Genomic DNA, 21917 nt, shown 5'->3' with positions numbered 1-21917 from the left:
GGGACAGCACTCTCCAACCATCTGCCTTCTGTCACTGGACCATCATTTACTGCAACCAAACCTTTGTTAGGTAGGCTGAGAGTGCAATAGCACTGACAGCAACAAAACAGCACATTTTTTGCAAGGAAATAAAAGTCACTGAGAGTTGCTCAGGTGGGTCCACTTGAATAGGTTGCCAAGCATGGGCTAAAGAAATTCAAGATTTTAGTTCCAATCGACATTGTCATTAACCAAATTGATTACATTAATGTAATGGCAAGGCAAATCATGTATTGATGTATGTCAGTGAATAAGACTGACCTTTACAAGTGTGTATTCAAGACGGCCAACTGCTCAATGAATTTTTAAACAATTAAAATGGTCTATGGTAGGCATTGTTGTGAATCACATGGACTTAAGACCTACCCTTATATAGCCAACCACCTGCCTACTATAGTCTATCCCATGGGTAATGAACTTTCACTATCTGACTGCCCTGTGAAATGTATGCTTTTCGTTCTCTGAGTAACAAGGAGTTACAATTCCATCTCATTAGATTCAAAAAGTAGTGTTAATTCACGAATAATACAACTTCCATGTTTGGTTAATGAGAGTAGTCAGGAGGACTAAGGTATCTCTTGCATGAAAACAACTGCTCACGCGACGGCTTCACTTTCACTTGTTTTGAATTCGCTGTCCAAGGTTCTGAAATGTGTTTTCCCGAAGATACGTCACGTGACTTCGCTGTCTCGCTCAGCTCACTGTTTTCGGGAGATTTCACGTGAGAATACGACAAACCACCTCGCGCACGCTATAATTATCTTCCTTTGCCTGTCTCCGTTTAAATTCATAGTCGGTCTATTTTTTCTTTATTTTTGTGTAGAAATGAGGGAATTGAAGCCCTAAAATATCCTAAACGAATTTAGGATGATACATCCGTGTTCTTTGTTTTGTTTCTCTCTTTTTGTACTTCACGCCAACATGGTAAATGCAGGGGCAGAGCGGACTACTGCTTGTCCGCAATCAGAAAGTCCACGTCTGTCTGTGTACCGGGTTTAAGAGGATGTAAGGAACACGTAGCTTTTTAAAACCAAAGTCTCCTTATAAAAATGCAGAAGGGAATACGACTGAATGATGGTCATGTCACCTACCTGGGTCTTTTGGCAAAGAAGGATGGTACGAGGCGAGGTTGCTTGAGCAAAAGGAGCTCAGACAACACAAAATGGCACACAAAGTGGTTCGCTTTATTACAAAATATGCTGTTTTATTTTGAGAGCGAGTCCAGCTCTCGACCTGCGGGATTATACCTGTTGGAGGGATGTGTGTGTGACAGAGCGCCGTCACCTAAACCATCACAATCATCCAAAGAGTGTTTAGAAAAGCAGGTAGGAATAACACACATACAAGTTCACAACGTTGTTTCATTTGTCTTTTTTTTACGACTGTAAAGTTATAGGTTGTCATTAAATAAACATGAATGATGCACGAGTTACCGGTGTGCAGATATCCGCATGAGGTTGAAAGCAGGTTATCATGTGAATCAGACGTTCAGCGTTATGAGTACATGTAGCGCATATATATATTTTTGGGATAAGTACCCCCCCCCCCCCCCCCCCCCCCCATTATTTATGCTATTTATCCTATCCCTCTTTATCCACAGCAAGTATTACATTACAGTCCAGTTAAATTATAACCTACAGTTGGTCTCTATCATATTCAATAAAGAGCTGTTTGCTCAGCGTGCGTGTGTTATGTAATCTATGCATCGGATTAATGATTCCATTATAAACACCTAATTGAATACCGAGCTGCCTCGCGGTTTTCTGCATTGTTTTTATTGTATTTTATTAATAAGTATTCATTCGGTTTTGCTGCATTGTGCCTATATAGGGTTGATTATTTTTATTTTTTGGCAACAATGTATTTCTACATGGTCTACAGGCCTACATGTTTAAACAAAACATGGGGTTGACATGGAACTATTATTGTCAAACCAATGTAATGTTATCTCACAGTGAAGTTTGGTGACACTGTTTTCTTTTTTCAACAAAATTGCGCTAAAGGTATTGCGTACCACAGTCGCCATCTTGCGGATATTTGACGTAATATCACAGTTTGACGTATTGATATAACTCTCGCACTGTTTTTATTAATAGCATCCTACCTCGGCAACTGAGTCTGCAGCAAATATTGTTTAGTAACAAGACCGTACGCCAAAACAACGGGCATGGGGTCTTCGTCACTATTGTTTTTATGTTTTGGTACAAAACATAAAAACATAGAAATGGGATGAGTTATTCCTTCACATTGGGATCAGAGGATGAGGCTGTTCAAATCTGGAAGAACAAATAAAACATAATCGTTTGTCTTGATTGGCTTCTACTGTTGGCCTATGATGCTGCAACCTGGTCTCAGATCATTTCGTATTAATCTTTTTGTAAATCCGAGACACTCCATTTAGTATGATATGTTACGTTTCATATAGTATGTATTAATTTGTGGATGTTCATCACCCATTTCCTATAAGCTGCAACCTGGTCTCAGAGCATTTTGTATTATTCTGTTAGTAAATCCGAGGCACTTTAAGGTTAGGGTTAAGTTTAGGAGTTAGGTTAAAGGGTTAAGGTTAGTGTTAGTGTTACATTTAGGCGTTAGGTTAAAGGGTTAAGGTTAGTGTTAGTGTTACATTTAGACGTTAGCTTAAAGGGTTAGGGTTAGCTAACATGCTAAGTAGTTGCAAAGTAGCTAAAAAATATATTTCCTCTCCAGTACTTTTAACTAATGAAACATATTATTTACAATTCTGCAGAAGCCTAAACCTGTAGAAGTAGATGCCATAAGATCCTACTTCCTTACTTCAATAAGATGGTTAACTGATACATTTCATCTTATTATATGGCTCATCTTGTTTAACATTCCTTCCAAAAAACAGTCATGAAAAACAGAATAATTAATGGTGCTGCAATCTTTGTGTTCTCTATTACTGAAAAGGAAAGTTAATATTGTGCACATGAAGGATGATGTAATGATTGTGGAATGTTTTGTGTGTAGGATCATTGGATTGAGGCTCTATCTGCTAGTAGTTCTGTTTACTTCTGTTCTGTTCTGCTCTGTCTGCAGTCCCTGTCCATGACTGTATAGGCTGCAGTCCAAAGTGAGTCCAGGCCTTTCCTGTGAACAGCTGTCCCTGTGCTGACAAAGCAATATGTGGCATATTGGCTAATATTTTGCTCTCCCAGTTCCCCTCATTAGAGAATGAAAACTCCTTATATCATGAACGTGCAAATTGTTTTAGAGGAATTTGTCAGGAATCTTTTGATCCATCCTTTTCAACATGATCATTGGATGGCTTACTACAACAAAACACAAGGTTATAATGTTGTTTTGATAGTCTGTGAGTCTGTATTTGTGAAGGAATGATCCCTTCTCATCTGTCTTACTCCATAGCTGCCAGAGTCAACAGGCTCTGTTCACAACTCAATACAATGTTACATAGCTCAGAATATATTTGTCACACCCCATTGCATCCTAATAACATCTCCAAGCCAACATACATTACTTCTCATTGTAATTGTTTATTCAAAAACATGAACACCACCGTTTTCTCACATTAGTGAGTATTCATTGGCCAGTCAATGTGAGCGATGAGCAATAAATAATAAATGATACGTACAGTGCCTTGCGAAAGTATTCGGCCCCCTTGAACTTTGCGACCTTTTGCCACATTTCAGGCTTCTAACATAAAGATATAAAACTGTATTTTTTTGTGAAGAATCAACAACAAGTGGGACACAATCATGAAGTGGAACGACATTTATTGGATATTTCAAACTTTCTTAACAAATCAAAAACTGAAAAATTGGGCGTGCAAAATTATTCAGCCCCTTTACTTTCAGTGCAGCAAACTCTCTTCAGAAGTTCAGTGAGGATCTCTGAATGATCCAATGTTGACCTAAATGACTAATGATGATAAATACAATCCACCTGTGTGTAATCAAGTCTCCGTATAAATGCACCTGCACTGTGATAGTCTCAGAGGTCCGTTAAAAGCGCAGAGAGCATCAAGAAGAACAAGGAACACACCAGGCAGGTCCGAGATACTGTTGTGAAGAAGTTTAAAGCCGGATTTGGATACAAAAAGATTTCCCAAGCTTTAAACATCCCAAGGAGCACTGTGCAAGCGATAATATTGAAATGGAAGGTTTATCAGACCACTGCAAATCTACCAAGACCTGGCCGTCCCTCTAAACTTTCAGCTCATACAAGGAGAAGACTGATCAGAGATGCAGCCAAGAGGCCCATGATCACTCTGGATGAACTGCAGAGATCTACAGCTGAGGTGGGAGACTCTGTCCATAGGACAACAATCAGTCGTATATTGCACAAATCTGGCCTTTATGGAAGAGTGGCAAGAAGAAAGCCATTTCTTAAAGATATCCATAAAAAGTGTTGTTTAAAGTTTGCCACAAGCCACCTGGGAGACACACCAAACATGTGGAAGAAGGTGCTCTGGTCAGATGAAACCAAAATTGAACTTTTTGGCAACAATGCAAAACGTTATGTTTGGCGTAAAAGCAACACAGCTCATCACCCTGAACACACCATCCCCACTGTCAAACATGGTGGTGGCAGCATCATGGTTTGGGCCTGCTTTTCTTCAGCAGGGACAGGGAAGATGGTTAAAATTGATGGGAAGATGGATGGAGCCAAATACAGGACCATTCTGGAAGAAAACCTGATGGAGTCTGCAAAAGACCTGAGACTGGGACGGAGATTTGTCTTCCAACAAGACAATGATCCAAAACATATCTACAATGGAATGGTTCAAAAATAAACATATCCAGGTGTTAGAATGGCCAAGTCAAAGTCCAGACCTGAATCCAATCGAGAATCTGTGGAAAGAACTGAAAACTGTTGTTCACAAATGCTCTCCATCCAACCTCACTGAGCTCGAGCTGTTTTGCGAGGAGGAATGGGAAAAGAATTCAGTCTCTCGATGTGCAAAACTGATAGAGACATACCCCAAGCGACTTACAGCTGTAATCGCAGCAAAAGGTGGCGCTACAAAGTATTAACTTAAGGGGGCTGAATAATTTTGCACGCCCAATTTTTCAGTTTTTGATTTGTTAAAAAAGTTTGAAATATCGAATAAATGTCGTTCCACTTCATGATTGTGTCCCACTTGTTGTTCATTCTTCACAAATAATACAGTTTTATATCTTTATGTTTGAAGCCTGAAATGTGGCAAAAGGTCGCAAAGTTCAAGGGGGCCGAATACTGTAATTTCTGTCACTGTAATTTCATTAATATAGAAGAATGAGCAGTGTATGTATGCCTTATGAGTATGCATAACCATAGACCATGCACCTTGTTTTCAAGTTCATCCTGAATGATAAGAAATAGGATGGCACAGAGACAGTCAACCGCCTAAATCTGTGACAATGGATTTGAGATGTAGACTTTTAAAGTTCAATCGAGTTTAAGGCTTAACTGAATGAACAACGGAGACAAAATACAATATGAAAGTTGATTAAAATAGGTTAGGGGAGAGGACTCGTCTCAGAGGGAAGATCCTTTGATGCCAAGTAGTCCTAAACTAAATATTATCTTCAATAGTCATCGTATGCTGGTTTGTAATCAATGTACTGTACTATTCATATAAGCATATTTATCTCACCCTCATTTCTGCCCTCACACATTGTCAGCTTTAATCGAAATTTGACTGTGAAGTAAAATTCAATGATGCAGGTCGTTGTGAAGTTTGACAGCTTAAGGGGCCACCATATTGATGAAAGCTCAGAAAGACGGGTGCCTGTGCTTTCTAAAGAGAGTGTTAATGCCTCAGGTAGAATGACAGGTCAGTAGAGGTTTTTGCCTTTCTTCTATTTGCATCAAAATCAGGAGTTTGAATTACCTTTGATCTGTTAACTCATTACAATTCTGGATTTGAGCATTTATTCACACATTCAATTCATCCCCAAATGTTGTTATCTAACGATGATAAGGTATTTTAGCCCATGGTTCATATGGCAACCCTATTTGCAGGGAACTGCAGAGAGTATCTGTGTGTTGTCGCGCCTCCACTCCCTTCCACTATTAACACAATCAACTTAACACAATCTGTTGTAAATGTGTTCCTTGCACTACCTCAGAGGGGCCAGGGCCCATTGGGGAACAGCTACATTTTACAGCATTCGGCAACCAGTGATGGCTGATGTATTTCTGTTCTGTTTTTTCTTAACTATCTAAAAAAATGTTAGCTGACAAGGCTAATTGAGTGATTGTCAGTGTCTAACATAAAAAGAGGAACACTGCTGATGCATAACCACATTTTGAAATTACACCTTGGGTATTCTACTATTCTAACACTCAACAATAAGTTCAGACCCTGATTGACTTCCTAAAAAAACATTGAAAGTGTGTGTGTTGTGATTCAGCTGTAAACATAAAGCATGAAGCAGGCTGTGTCTTAAACAGGCTGTGTGTTAAACAAGGCTGTGTGTTAAACAAGCCTCTCTGCTTTTAGAGAGAGGATGAAGGAAAACTACAACAACAACAAGCATGCATCCCTGAAAAAAATAGATCCGATTATCTTTGAAGGAAGGATGAATACCATTCAGCCATGAATAGTGATGAGGTGCAGGTTGATGGGTTGCTGTTGGCCAAAGATTAGGCTGGGCATTCGCTCAACATGGCTGCTGCCAAAGTACACACTACGAGTCACATTTTTAACCTTGAGTGTGATTCCAATGTGTGAGATGTGATAATGCAGGCTGTTCTTTTGCCAAGCAGCGCTGATCTTTTCCTATCTTGCCATGCCAATCATTGTGTGTTTTGGTGTATATTTTCAAAAGAAAAGTGCACTGAGATTCTTATTTGAGGAAAGAAAAGTTAGGATATGTTGAATCATAACACACACACTTTCAATGTTTTTTTTTTAGGAAGTCAATCAGGGTCTGAACTTATTGTTGAGTGTTAGAATAGTAGAATACCCAAGGTGTAATTTCAAAATGTGGCTATGCATCAGCAGTTTTCCTCTTGTTATGTTAGACACTGACAATCACTCAATTAGCCTTGTCAGCTAACATTTTAATGATTTAAATGTTCAACATTTAAGAAATGTACTATATGAACAAAACAGGGTCTGGCAAGGTCTGAAATGAACTTTTAATCCACCAGATAATGTGGATGGTCTATGATCGTTAAGTGACTGTGATGCTTCGTACACAGACCTATTGGTGCTGGGGAATTCAGCGTAGAGAAGGCCAGCTTAGTTAAAATGGAGTGAGACAAGTAGTGCTAAGAGCCTATCCATTCGCACAGAGTGGAGTTGCTAGGTAACAGGTAGTGCACAGTTATGTAATTGGCAATGCCTCCAGCTTACATGTCTTATGGCTTTTCCTCCTGGGATCCGGAGCCATCCAGGCAGCCAGGCAGCCAGGCGGTCAGACAGCTGGTCAGGCGGTAACGCGGTCAGGCGGTTAGGCGGCCAGGCAGCCAGACAGTCAGGAGAGGCTTTCTACTAAAATCCCCATTGATCGAGCTGGTGGGTGAGGATGTGGGTTTCCTTTCCCCACCCTCATCTGTGCAATGTGCACAATGTCAGCAATGAGAAAGGGTACACACAAGCTTAGATTGTGAGAGGGTTCATGGTTTCAATGATGTGTGTCTGCAGCACACTGATGTTTTTGGCCAGAAATACTCTTCATAATCTTCTGTTAAAATACAATTTTTGTGTAACTATGTTTGCGTTGTAGCTGCTATACTGTGCATTGTCTGACCTTTTTCGTTGCATTTTGTGGTTATAATATGATAGCTCATTTAGATTTCTATGGATTGAGAAAATACTTTTTCTCATACATTAAAAAACAAAAAATCCAAATGCCGCTCTACCCATGCAATGTAGTAATGTGTTTTAGAGCTAATTAAGCCGTAGTTTTTTTCTGTGTGTTTCAGTACTACTTCACTGTAAATTTCACCCATGAAAACCAGAAAGCCCTGGAGTTGCGTACAGAGGATGTCAAGGACGGTGATGAATGGGTGGCCGCAATAACACATGCCAGGTACCAGGCCTCTACTACAACCTGTCTACCCAGTCAACACCTACATTAACACACACGTGCTATTATTGATGTCTACTGTATGGATGGGTGTAATCTCTTAGATAAGGCATAATGTATGGTTTGAAATGTACAACTTGACTCTGTTGAGATGTGATAGAACTGTCATGCAGCAGTAAGGCAATGTTTTTGACGAACATTTCTGGGGGGAAATGCTGTAGAAAACCTGATAGGGAACTTGAGAAGGATTTTTAAACATTCGTGTCACCTGAGGTAATAGTTTGGATGCAGCTCATGTTGAACCGTATTCCTGATATACTCTGGTTTCAGGTGTTGTTATTGAACTGTTAGTAGTAAATTGGTATTGTGTCATTTCAGTTGAATGAAACAGGGTGACTGGGGATGTAGCTTACTGTATATTAATCATTGTGAAATAATAAGTGCCGTTGTGATGATTGGTGGTCTATTGTGACTGTGGATTTGGGCACTGCTCTGAGGATATTCTTATCAATATGGCCCTGCTGTATTTTGGTTGGTTATCTGCTGAGACATGTGCAGCAATGTACTGTAGCTACACTTCACTGAGCACAAAGGATATTCATATTTACGCCACTGCATTATGAGGCTGTTCATAGACCTGAGGTCTGTATGGGTACACATGTGTATGTAGGGCAGGGGTAGAGTGGTGGATGTATACAGTCTGCATGGGGGAGCATACAGTCTTGAGTGTGTCTATCTGTACCTCTGAAAGTATGGAAACATGCCTGTGGAGAGTTGCTGCAGTGTGTGTGAGTGTGTGTTTCCTGTCCACAGTTACAGGAACCTGGCCACGGAGCACGAGACGCTCATGCAGAAGTATCTCCATCTAATTCAGATCGTGGAGACAGAGAAAACGGTTGCTAAGCAACTTCGACAACAGATAGAGGACGGGGAAATAGAGATTGAACGGCTAAAATCAGAGGTAATATTCATTATGATTCCTTCTGCCTCAGGGGGGATTGTTATGTTTATTTTTTACTTAACAGGAAAGCGTTTGGAGCTTGTGTGGGATCTAGCGCAACTACAGTACAGTGAAATATCTCTCAGGAGCACCGCTCAAGATTTCTAGGATTTTGTCATCTGAGTGAACTAAAATGGATAATGACTGTACTAGTTGTATCTTTATGTCTATATTATTGAATAATACGAGAGAGAGAGAGAGAGAGAGAGAGAGAGAGAGAGGGAGATTGGGAAAGATTGAGAGGGCCGCTCTGTCACAAAGAGATGTGTGCAGACCCACCACTTTACATCTCCACTCATAAGCAATCCCTCCAATAGAGCTATGTTCCCTGCTGTATTCTTCAGATCAAATAGTCATGTTACTTTAATGTGCAAATGTGGGGCTTGAAATGAAATGGTGTGCTGAATATGCATGAACAAGGCTTTATTATAAAGAGTCCCCCCCCCACACACAAAAAAAAAACATAACAATAAACTCTTTCAGCCTATACAAAGTAAATGGGGACACTTACCTTCAGACAGTTCTGAGTAGCTCCCAGCTCTTTTGTGCAGCACATTTATGGCTTTTCTATGTACAGCAGCACAGTGTCACACAGTGTGAGTCTGAATTTCTAACCAATGGAAATGAGTGCTGATGTAAAGATATCAGCCAAGTGAACAGAGTTAGTATTGCCACCACCACTACCACATGTCAGAGCTGGCAGCTTTGACAGCCTCTAATTGCATTTGACACAGTCACTTTGTTAATACGCTGTCAAGTGAGGAGGAAACTTGGAGAGCAGGTTGTGAGTGATGATGACTGGTGGATCTTGTCTGTGGCTGTCCTCTCTGGCAGATTTCCGGCCTGCACAAAGACAATGGGAAGATCCAGTCGAGTCCAACAGCCGACCCCAGTGAAGATGATGACTCTGAACTCAAGAAAATAAAAAAAGTACATACTGTATTTACACAAAATATGTTCTACTTTATTTTCAGTGTATTTGCCAATGATGCAGGAAAGAAACTCACCTTTGATTCCCGTGGTCCGCTAGGTGCAGAGTTTCCTACGAGGCTGGATGTGCAGGAGGAAGTGGAAGACCATCATCCAGGACTACATCCGGTCTCCCCACGCCGAGAGCATGAGGAAGAGGAACCAGGTGGTGTTCAGCATGCTGGACTCTGAGGCTGAGTACGTCCAGCAGCTCCACATCCTGGTCAACAATTTCCTCCGACCGCTCCGTATGGCCGCCAGCTCCAAGAAACCACCCATCACCCATGACGACGTCAGCAGCATCTTCCTCAACAGGTGTGCAGCTGTAGATGATCACGCCAAACTAACACCTCCACTGCTGTCTCTCACCTCTCTCAGGGAGACAGTGATATGACTGTCTCAATGCTGTAGGATTTTATGTTCATGCATTACAACTATGGACGATAATGAAAACATAATAACCCTGAGATGTAATGGCATTATGCTGTGTCAAAGACTCATTCTAAGATGTTTCTTTTGTATTTTATTTAACCTTTATTTATATAGGTAAGTAAATTAAGAACAGATTCTTATTTGCAATGACGACCTGTCAAGAGGCAAGTGCAGCGGTATAAAATCTTAACACACTTGCACATACAGGCATATTCACTGTTGCATGTTTGAATCCTTTTCACCTAACTATGGCTAGCGTATATTTTTCTCAGAATGGACACTTAACATCTTGTTAATTTCCCCTTTACTTTAGTGAGACCATCATGTTTCTGCATCAAATATTCTACCAAGGGTTGAAAGCAAGAATAGCAAGCTGGCCAACATTAGTTTTGGGTAAGCTGACTAAAGTGCTTTTTTTCAGGGTCATTTAATGGATGGATGAATTTGATAATGCCATGTCCCAATTGACCTCATACATCATCTATCAATCTCTCATTCACTTGTTGGTCCTCTCTATTCACAGCTGACCTGTTTGACATCCTGCTGCCAATGTTGAACATCTACCAGGAGTTTGTGAGGAACCACCAATACAGTCTGCAGATCCTGGCACACTGTAAACAGAACCGAGACTTTGACAAGCTGCTGAAGCAGTATGAGGCCAAGCCAGACTGTGAGGAGAGGACTCTGGAGACCTTCCTCACCTACCCCATGTTCCAGGTAGGCATACAGTACTGTACATTCCACTGTCTTCTCATTGACTGTCCAGTCCCCGTCTCTCAGCTCAAACAGCTCTCTCTCTCTTCAGAAAAAGGCTCCTCCATTGATCACCAACAACAGAGCAGATATTTGTCTCACGTGAATATCCCTGTTGTTTTTTTCATAAACACATAAACTGGTTGTTTGTGAAGCTCAGGGTTTCATAATGGCTATTTTCTGGCAAGGCATGCAGTTTCCGTGCAGTCTGCTCCACTGGGGTCTACTTTGGACTCTGCTGTGTTGGTAATACATTTCTGCTGATGACTGTGAATGTACATAGAAGTCCCTACTGATCTGCTGCAATGAGTTTGATTGTGTTTGTGTCTGTGTCAGTGTGTGTGTGTCTTGTATGCAAGTGTGTGTGACTCACCTGCCCCTATTAACTTTCTGTCACTCCAGATTCCCCGCTACATTCTTACTCTCCACGAGCTCCTGGCCCACACACCACATGAGCATGTGGAGAGGACAAGTCTGGACTATGCCAAGTCAAAGCTGGAGGAGCTGTCCAGGTATACCTGCCCTTTCCACCTTATAGCGCCAAAGCAGCAAACAGGACACCTCAGTTTACCATGCTTACTGTACAGAATGCATACACACTGACAAAGTGAATACAATGACATTCCAAATGTGAAAAGACCAACCTCTCTGCCCCTAGAATCATGCATGACGAGGTGAGTGAGACAGAGAACATCAGGAAGAATCTGGCCATTGAGCGCATGATTGTAGAGGGCTGCGAGATCCTCCTTGACACCAGCCAGACGTTTGTCAGACAAGGTAAGCTCTGAGAGAAGATTCACAAAGGAACCCAAGATCCCACATAAAGACAGAATCAAAGAGGTGGATTTTCTACCTCGCAACTGTTTGACTGCCTTTGTGTTATCACAACTTCAAACCTCCAAAGGCCTACCTGAGCCTCCATAAGGAAAGACTTAACCAGCGGCTTGGGTGATATAATCCTGTCTGCCTTTATAGCATGTACTGAAAGTGGGCTGACTCTTTCATTTCCAAGGGTAATCAGGCTGTTGGGAGGCAATCCGACAGTGAGTCAGGGACTGTAAATGTCATACATCCCCAACGGACTTTGATGGACATATAAAGAAGAGGAAAATCATATAGAGATATGGTTTAACCTTACAGTATGTATATATCCCCCAAAGTCATTGAACAGGTGAAGGAGGCCTCTCCCAGTCTTGCAGTACAGTTCATCTGTGAGCCCTCATCACTAACTGGACAACCCTGCTGTATGTCTCTCCCCCTTTTGCCATACAGGCTCTCTCATCCAGGTGCCAATGAGTGAGAAGGGAAAGATCACCCGTGGGCGACTGGGCTCTCTGACTCTGAAGAAGGAAGGGGAGAGGCAGTGCTTCCTCTTCTCCAAGCATGTCATCATCTGCACCAGGGGCTCTGGAGGGAAGCTGCACCTCACCAAGGTGGGCCTGCCCTGGGCTGCTGAGCCTACTATACAATCTCTTAAGATGCATCCTGGACCAAAACAAATTACAATACATAGATGAGGCTTTCGTTAATACCAATACATATAATCATGGTCCTATGATATTGAAGTCAACACATCCTCTTAAGGAGTCCCTTATTACTTGGGTGCTGATTTACTCTGTTTATTGACCTGTAGGTCTATATGTGTTGCTACATGATAATGTAAGTCATATTGTTATTGATTATTCAGTAATGGAGGGGATTCTTGGAATGTGGTTGTGAGTGTGCTAATGCATATTGTATGTTGTTCTCAGAATGGCGTGGTCTCTCTTATTGACTGCACTCTTCTGGAAGACCCCGAGGGGACAGATGATGAGTGTAAGCACCGCACTGTTTCATTCCTACCTCACTGAAATATGGAGCACATATGCTTACTGTATGTACAGTGTAACATATGATAAGTTTAGTATTACACTTTTATGAAGTATACTAGCTATAGCCTCCCTGCAAGTGTCATCTGTTCATCATCATTTACAAGCACAATAAACCTCTCATTATGTCATGGTAATGACCCATTTCTCCTATTCACCTCTGTTTGTTTTGCCCAAAGCCAAACCAGACAAGGGTGTACAGGACATGGAGCACCTGGACTTTAAAATCGTGGTGGAGCCTAAAGAAGGCCAGTCATTCACAGTGATCCTGGTGGCCTCCTCGCGGCAGGAGAAATCTGCCTGGACCAGTGACATCAGCCAGGCACGTCTGCTCTGCTCTGCTTTACTTTGCATGCATCACGTCTGTCTGTCTCCATCAAGGAGACATGGGGCCTGGATGTCTGTCTGTCTCCAGCAGGGAGACATGGGGCCTGGATGTCTGTCTGTCTCCAGCAGGGAGACATGGGGCCTGGTTGTCTGTCTGTCTCCAGCAGGGAGACATGGGGCCTGGATGTCTGTCTGCAGAGTGGCTGTACTCACACCTTTCCTCTCCCTTAACCTTCCCTTCTTCTCCCTTACAGTGCATAGACAACATCCGCTGCAATGGGCTTATGATGAATGCATTTGAGGAGAACTCTAAAGTCACCGTGCCACAGATGATCAAGTAAGCCCCATTCACAACTATAGCTAAACAGTCAATGGGATTATCATGGTGCCTTTATTTGTGTGTTATTGTGTTTTCATGTGTTTGTGGGTTTTTTCTGTGAGCAGGTCTGACGCCAGCCTGTACTGCGATGACGTGGACATCCGTTTCAGTAAGATGATGAACTCATGTAAGGTGCTGCAGATCCGCTATGCCAGTGTGGAAAGACTTCTAGAGAGATTGACCGACCTGCGCTTCCTCTCGATCGACTTCCTCAACACCTTCCTGCATTCCTACCGCGTGTTCACCAGCGCCGATGTGGTGCTGGACAAGCTCATCACTATCTACAAAAAGCCCATCAGTGCCATCCCAGCCCGGTAAGGCCATAAAAGAGCTGCTACTGCTTTACCATTTAGCCTAGACTTTGACCAACACAGTCAGAGAAATCTCTAAATCTATCTCATGCCCAGTGCTGTTTAAAGATGATACATTGTCAGTGTTTTTGCATGGCCATGGCCCCTACACAGTAAAGAGGGCTGTAGTTAGGGCTGGTGATGATAACATCCCCTGACAGGCCCAGCAGCCTCTGGCCTCCTCTGGCTGCCTCTCTCTCCTCTAGCCCACCACTGATCTCCTCACAGCTCTTTTTCCACAGCCCACAGTATTACTTCTTTACCGTGTGTGTTTGTGCGTGTGTGTGTGTGTGTGTGGGTGGGTGCGTGGGCGCGTGTTTGTGTGTCTGCGTGCCTGCATGTGTGTGTCATGGAAGGTGAGGTGAGGAGAGCTGGGTAGAGGCCATGTCTGTGTGTGTGATGGAAGGTGAGGTGAGGAGAGCTGGGTAGAGGTCATGTCTGTGTGTGTCAGTGTGGTTGGTGTGTGTTCTGTGTGAGAAGGCAGTAATTGGGCTCAGCCTCTTCTTCTGCCTGCCTAAGAGCGTCTCAGCAGGGCTTTGTCGCTGTCACCTTAGCAACTGGCCTCTCTGCTGCAGGACCCCACCCTCTCTGTTCTGCAGAGGATCTATAGTATGAAATATTTATGGTGCATGTTGTCGACCAGAGCAGAGCAGACCCTCTCTCCGGCCCAGGAGAGTGAGCCTAGCTCCCAGGCTCAGATCAGGGGGAGCTCCCTCCCCATGCCCACACCATGCAGCATGTTTTCATGTGGAGCCTGTCATGTCTCTGTGAGCCACCGCCACTCTGATGCTTGTGTCAGCAGCATGGCTATTTGCTCTGTCACTCGCTGTGCTATTTATGGGAACCCGTGAGGTCGCAAGGAGGGTGGCAGTGAGTGGGAGAGGTTTTCAGCAACAAAAAAGACAAGCACGACTGCAGAAGCACCATTCTGCTGTTGACAATGTACTGAATTATTTACATTTTAGTAGACACTTATCCAGAGCAACTTACAGTAGTGAGTGCAAACATTTTCATTCGTACTGGTCCCCCGTGGGAGTCAAACACACAAGCCTAGCGCTGCAAGTGCCATGCTCTTACCAACTGAGCCACACAGGACTATCAATACAACACAAAAAGACATGGATAATTCTGATCTCTTTGTTATTTGCAACACACTGAAGTGCTAAAGTACATAGCTACAGTACATCCTTCTGACTACAATAAAATGTGTTGTTTTTTACTGCTGCAGATCCCTGGAGTTGTTCTTCGCCAGCAGTCAGAACAATAAACTACTATATGGGGAGCCTCCCAAATCCCCCAGGGCCAGCCGTAAGTTTTCCTCCCCCCCTCCCCTGGCCATCACCAAGACATCGTCCCCCAACCGCCGCCGTAAACTCTCCCTCAACATCCCCATCATCACTGGGGGCAAGGCTCTGGACCTGGCCGCCCTTAGCTGCTCCTCCAACGGCTATGCAAGCATGTACTCCTCCATGTCCCCCTTTAGCAAGACCACCCTGGACATCAATAAGCTTTATGTCACCAGCCCCATCACCAGTAAGATCCCTGACGAGGGAGAGGGCAAGACAGACAAGGCAGAGGAGACCATTGTGTCTAAACAAGGTAATCCAGCTAAGGGGCAGTGGGGGGGGGGGTGGGGTGTTATGTCCTTATTGGTGCTTCTTAAAAGGAATATAGCGCAGGATTTGAATCATGACGTGTCTAGAAAGTGGTATGTACTGACCTGTTTTGCACTTGATGTACTTAGATATTTCAGTTCCGGAGGAAAGTGACATTGACCAAAACCAGAGCGATGACGCAGACCCAGAAACGTCTCCTATCAAGTCGCCAACCACCCCCAAAAACTTGAAATGCAAAAACTCTTCAGGTACATTGTGTCCCAGACTGCACAGTGGTGTCATTATCACTCAGTGCCATGATACCAGAGCACCTGGATCACATGCTGGCATGCCACCTGCGTCCTCCCCTCAGCCAAAATGCCATATTTATCAAGAACTCAAATATGCTCTCCTGTTTTACATGGGAAACAGAGTCAGAATTAAGAAATCAAAGCACCCATTTTCATTGTTACTTTTATATGCATTTTCCCTATTTATGTTATATCCTCTATCTCTGTCTTTATTAGAAATAGTCAAACATGATAGAGATAAAGTATTTTCTACGCCTATTCAATTGTCAATGTGCATACACTCAAAGAATGCTAAACTTTGTGTTCAATGAACTCCGCCACACAAGATAAAATTCATGCAGACTGTAATTTCGTGGCGAGAATAAGAACATGCTGGGAAAGCCAGCTCTAGGAATGAGTAGGTGTTGGGGATAGTTGTGTCATAGCAACTACAGCATGAGTGTGTTTCCCAGCTTGCCGCCCCCGGTAACGAGATTGTTTTAGTACAAAACAGTCAGTGAAGAAGGCCTTTGTTGTCTGTCCCAGCTCCAGGCACGTACACAGATCAAATAAAATAAAATGTTTAACTCGTCACATGCGCCGAATACAACAAGTGTAGACCTTATGGTGAAATGTTTACTTACAAGCCCTTAACTAACAATGCAGAGTAGGAAAATATTTGCTAAATAAACGAAAGTAAAAAAAGTTACACAATAAAATAACAACAACGAGGCTATATATGAGGGGTACCGGTACCGAGTCAATGTGCCGGGGTATGGATTAGTCGAAGTAATTGAGGTCATATGTACTGTACGTGTAGGTAGGGCTAAAGGGACCATGCATAGATAATAAACAGAGAACAGCAGCAGCGTAAAAAAGGGGGTCAATGTAAATAGTCCGGGTAGCCATTTGATGAACTGTTCAGCAGTCTTATGCCTTGGGAGTAGAACCTTTAAAGGAGCCTTCTAGTCCTAGACTTGGCGCTCCGGTACCGTTTGCCATGCGGTAGCAGAGAGAACAGTCTATGACTTGGGTGGCTGGTGTCTTGGACAATTTTTAGGGCCTTACTCTGACAACGCCTGGTATAGAGGTCTTGGATGGCAGGAAGCTTAGCCACAGTGATGTACTGGGCCGTATGCACTACCCTCTGTAACGCCTCGCAGGCGGATGCCGAGCAGTTGCCATACCAGGCAGTGATGCAACCAGTAAGGATGCTCTCGATTGTGCAGCTGTAGAACCTTTTGAGGATCTGAGGACCCATGGCAAATATTTTCATTCTCCTGAGGGGGATTAAGGTGTTGTTGTGCCTTCTTCACGACTGTCTTGATGTGTTTGGACCATGATAGTTTGTTGGTGATGTGGACACCAATGAACTTAAAGCCCTCAACCTGCTCGAAGCCCTCAATTTGATGGAGAGGTTGTTGTCCTGGCACCACACTGACAGGTCTCTGACCTCCTCCCTATAGGCTGTCTCATCGTTGTTGGTGACCAGGCCTACCATCGTTGTGTCGTCGGCAAACTTAATGACGGTGTTGGAGTCATGCTTGGCCACGCAGTCGTGGGTAGACAGGGAGTACAGGAGGGGACTAAGCATGCACCTCTGAGGGGCCCCCGTGTTGAGGATCAGCGTGGCAGATGTGTTGTTGCCTACCCTCACCACCTGGGGGCAGCCTGTCAGGAAGTCCAGGATCCAGTTGCAGAGGGAGGTGTTTAGTCCCAGGGTCCTTAGCTGAGTGATGAGCTTTGAGGGCACTATGTTGATGAACGTATTATAGTCAATGAACAGCAGTCTCATGTTCCTTTTGTTCAGGTGGGAAAGGGCAGTGTGGAGTGCAATACAGATTGCGTCATCTGTGGATCTGTTGGGGCTGTATGAGAATTGGAGTGGGTCTAGGGTTTCTGGGATGATGGTGTTGATGTGAGACATGACCAGCCTTTCAAAGCACTTCATGGCTACATATGTGAGTGCTATGGTTTGGTAGTCATTTAGGCAGGTTACTTTGGCGTTCTTGGGCACAGGGACTATGGTGGTCTCCTTGAAACATATACAGTGGGGCAAAAAAAGTATTTAGTCAGCCACCAATTGTGCAAGTTCTCCTACTGAAAAAGATGAGAGAGGCCTGTAATTTATCATCATAGGTACACTTCAACTATGACAGACAAAATTAGAAAAAAAATCCAGAAAATCACATTGTAGGATTTTTAATGAATTTATTTGCAAAGTATGGTGGAAAATAAGTATTTGGTCAATAACAAAAGTTTCTCAATACTTTGTTATATACCCTTTGTTGGCAATGACAGAGGTCAAACGTTTTCTGTAAGTCTTCACAAGGTTTTCACACACTGTTGCTGGTATTTTGGCCCATTCCTCCATGCAGATCTCCTCTAGAGCAGTGATGTTTTGGGGCTGTTGCTGGGCAACACAGACTTTCAACTCCCTCCAAAGATTTTCTATGGGGTTGAGATCTGGAGACTGGTTAGCCCACTCCAGAACCTTGAAATGCTTCTTACGAAGCCACTCCTTCGTTGCCCAGGCGGTGTGTTCGGGATCATTGTCATGCTGAAAGACCCAGTCACGTTTCATCTTCAATGCCCTTGCTGATGGAAGGAGGTTTTCACTCAAAATCTCACGATACATGGCCCCATTCATCCTTTCCTTTACACGGATCAGTCGTCCTGGTCCCTTTGCAGAAAAACAGCCCCAAAGCACGATGTTTCCCCCCCCATGCTTCACAGTAGGTATGGTGTTCTTTGGATGCAACTAAGCATTCTTTGTCCTCCAAACACAACGAGTTGAGTTTTTACCAAAAAGTTATATTTTGGTTTCATCTGACCATATGACATTTCCCAATCTTCTTCTGGATCATCCAAATGCTCTCTAGCAAACTTCAGATGGGCCTGGACATGTACTGGCTTAAGCAGGGGGACACGTCTGGCACTGCAGGATTTGAGTCCCTGGCGGCATAGTGTGTTACTGATGGTAGGCTTTGTCACTTTGGTCCCAGCTCTCTGCAGGTCATTCACTAGGTTCCCCCGTGTGGTTCTGGGATTTTTGCTCACCGTTCTTGTGATCATTTTGACCCCACAGAGTGAGATCTTGTGTGGAGCCCCAGATCGAGGAAGATTATCTGGTCTTGTATGTCTTCCATTTCCTAATAATTGTTCCCAAAGTTGTTTTCTTCAAACCAAGCTGCTTACCTATTGCAGATTCAGTCTTCCCAGCCTGGTGCAGGACTACAATTTTGTTTCTGGTGTCCCTTGACAGCTCTTTGGTCTTGGCCATAGTGGAGTTTGGAGTGTGACTGTTTGAGGTTGTGGACAGGTGTCTTTTATAGTGATAACAAGTTCAAACAGGTGCCATTAATACAGGTAATGAGTGGAGGACAGAGGAGCCTCTTAAAGAAGCCACTTACAGGTCTGTGAGAGCCAGAAATCTTGCTTGTTTGTAGGTGACCAAATACTTATTTTCCACCATCATTTGCAAATAAATTCATTAAAAATCCTACAATGTGATTTTCTGGATTTTTTTTTCTCATTATGTCTGTCATAGTTGAAGTGTACCTATGAGGAAAATTACAGGCCTCTCTCATCTTTTTAAGTGGGAAAACTTGCACAATTGGTGGCTGACTAAATACTTTTTTGCCCCACTGTAGGTATTATAGACTCGGTCAGGGAGAGGTTGAAAATGTCAGTGAAGACACTTTCCAGTTGGTTAGCGCATGCTCTGAGCACACATCCTGGTAATCCGTCAGGCCCTGCGGCCTTGTGAATGTTGACCTGTTTAAAGTTCTTACTCACATTGGCGACAGAGAGCTTGATCACACAGTCGTCCGGAACAACTTGTGCTCTCATGCATGCTTCAGTGTTTCTTGCCTTGAAATACGCATAGAAGTGATTTAGCTTGACTGGTAGGCTTGTGTCACTGGGCAGCTCGGCTTCCCTTTGTAATCTGTAAGAGTTTGCAAGCCCTGCCATATCCGACAAGCGTCTGAGCCGGTGTAGTAAGATTCAATCTTCGTCCTGTATTAACGCTTTGCCTGTTACATGGTTCGTCAGAGGGCATAGTGAGATTTCTTATAAAAGTCTAGCCTTTAGCTCAGTGCAGATGTTGCCTGTAATCCATGGCTTCTGGTACGTACGAACACTGTGGGGACAATGTCATTGATGTATTTATTAATGAAGCCGATTACTCATGTGGTATACTCCTCAATGCCATCGGATGAATCCCAGAACATATTCCAGTCTGTGCTAGCAAAACGGTCATGTAGCTTAGTATCTGCGTCATCTGACCACTTCCATATTGAGCGAGTCACTCGTACTTCCTGCTCTAGTTTTTGCTTGTAAGCAGGAATCAGGAGGATAGAGTTATGGTCAGATTTGCTAAATGCAGCGCGAGGGAGAGCTTTGTACAGGTCTCTGTGTGTGGAGTAAAGGTGGTCTAGAGTTTTTTTCCCCTCTGGTTGCACGTGACATGCAGATAGATATTAGGTAAAACAGATTTAAGTTTTCCTACATTAAAGTCCCCCGGCCACAAGGAGCGGCACTTCTAGATAAGCATTTACTTGTTTGCTTATGGCCTTATCCAGCTCGTTGAGTGCAGTCTTAGTGCCAGCATTGGTTTGTAGTGGGAAATAGACAGCTGCAAAAATATAGATGAAAACTCTCTCGTTAAAAAGTGAGGTTTACAGCTTATCATGAGGTACTCTACCTCAGGTGAGCAAAACCTTAGAGATCGCGCACCAGCTGTTATTGACAAATAGACACAGACCACCACCCCTCGTCTTACCGGAGATAGCTGTTCTGTCTTGCCCATGCACTGAAAACCCAACCAACTGTATATTATCCATGTCGTCGTTCAGCCACGACTCGGTGAAACATAAGATATCAGTTTTTAATGTCCCGTTGGTAGGATAGTCTCGATTGAAGCTTATCTAGTTCATTTTCCAATGATTGCACGTTAGCCAATAGGACGGATGGTAGAGGCGGGTTACACACTCGCTGACGAATTCTCAAGTCACCCAGATCTGCTGCCCCTGTATCAGGGTCTCCTCTTCATGTGAATAACGGGGATTTGCAATCCTTTGCATCTGACTCAAAAAAAGGTGAGTAATCACTGTTCTGATATCCAGAAACTATTTTCGGTCATAAGACAGTGGCAGAAACATTATGTACAAAATAAGTTACAATCATGAAAAAACAATATTAGCACAATTGGTATGGAGCCCATAAAACTTCAGACATCCCCTCCGGTCTAAGGCTCTACCTGTGCAGAGCACATGCCCCTTCCATTCGCCAAAGAGCTTTTTTGGGTTGTGTTTTTGTACACCTTTGTTGTTCAGAACCCACTGCCCTCAAGTCGTCAAGTTCGCCACCACTCACACCGTCCGTTGGTTGAGTCTTGAACCAGAATCTGTCTTTACAGGACATGTTGAATATGACAATTCTCTTTCAAGCCCAGGAAGCCATTCACCAACTTTTCCAGCTTAATGTCAAAATACAGTCGGTACTTACCAACTGTAGTTTCACTGAGCAGCTATTGCTGCTATTCTGGCATGCACTTGAAAAAAAAAGTTGAAGTTACAGGCAATCGAAAAATTGCCTTGCCTGGAAATGTAGATTAAGTACTCTACCCTGCACCGTAGATACTGCTGCCCTAGGTCCATAGTCATTGAACACTGATGTTTACATGACTGTTTCACCCACGTCATATGTACACTGAAAAAAAAAAATTCAAAAGGAAATCAGTCGATTGGAATGAATTGGTCTCACGATCACACTGGAGGTCCAGTTCTGGTGTCGTTATTTATTTTAGCTCATGAAACACTTTACATGTTGCGTTTATATTTTTTTCAGTATACACACGCACACACACACACACACACACAGTAGTCTAGCCAAGGCTCAGCCTATATAAC

At 43.3% G+C, this 21917-nt stretch overlaps 1 protein-coding gene across 1 annotated transcript in view; it reads left to right on the top strand.

Moving 5' to 3' along the window:
* The first annotated feature begins 735 nt into the window (after window positions 1-735).
* Window positions 736-21917, top strand: part of rasgrf1 (Ras protein specific guanine nucleotide releasing factor 1) — a 35863-nt gene continuing 14681 nt past the window's right edge. The window contains exons 1-16 of the mRNA XM_021571414.2: window positions 736-1364; window positions 7936-8042; window positions 8853-9000; window positions 9874-9969; window positions 10070-10323; window positions 10754-10833; window positions 10964-11157; window positions 11596-11705; window positions 11852-11970; window positions 12466-12626; window positions 12945-13008; window positions 13241-13383; window positions 13643-13725; window positions 13833-14081; window positions 15346-15716; window positions 15862-15981. Of these exons, the coding sequence (XP_021427089.2) occupies window positions 1089-1364; window positions 7936-8042; window positions 8853-9000; window positions 9874-9969; window positions 10070-10323; window positions 10754-10833; window positions 10964-11157; window positions 11596-11705; window positions 11852-11970; window positions 12466-12626; window positions 12945-13008; window positions 13241-13383; window positions 13643-13725; window positions 13833-14081; window positions 15346-15716; window positions 15862-15981 (2575 nt within the window). The 5' untranslated portion in view covers window positions 736-1088. The remainder of the gene's footprint in view (window positions 1365-7935; window positions 8043-8852; window positions 9001-9873; window positions 9970-10069; window positions 10324-10753; window positions 10834-10963; window positions 11158-11595; window positions 11706-11851; window positions 11971-12465; window positions 12627-12944; window positions 13009-13240; window positions 13384-13642; window positions 13726-13832; window positions 14082-15345; window positions 15717-15861; window positions 15982-21917) is intronic.

The sequence above is a fragment of the Oncorhynchus mykiss genome, chromosome 2, assembly GCF_013265735.2.
Source record: "Oncorhynchus mykiss isolate Arlee chromosome 2, USDA_OmykA_1.1, whole genome shotgun sequence".
In the NCBI taxonomy this organism is placed as follows: Eukaryota; Metazoa; Chordata; class Actinopteri; order Salmoniformes; family Salmonidae; genus Oncorhynchus; species Oncorhynchus mykiss.
The sequence above is the reverse complement of the archived record's forward strand: the minus strand, read 5'-3'. Positions and strand labels throughout refer to the sequence as shown.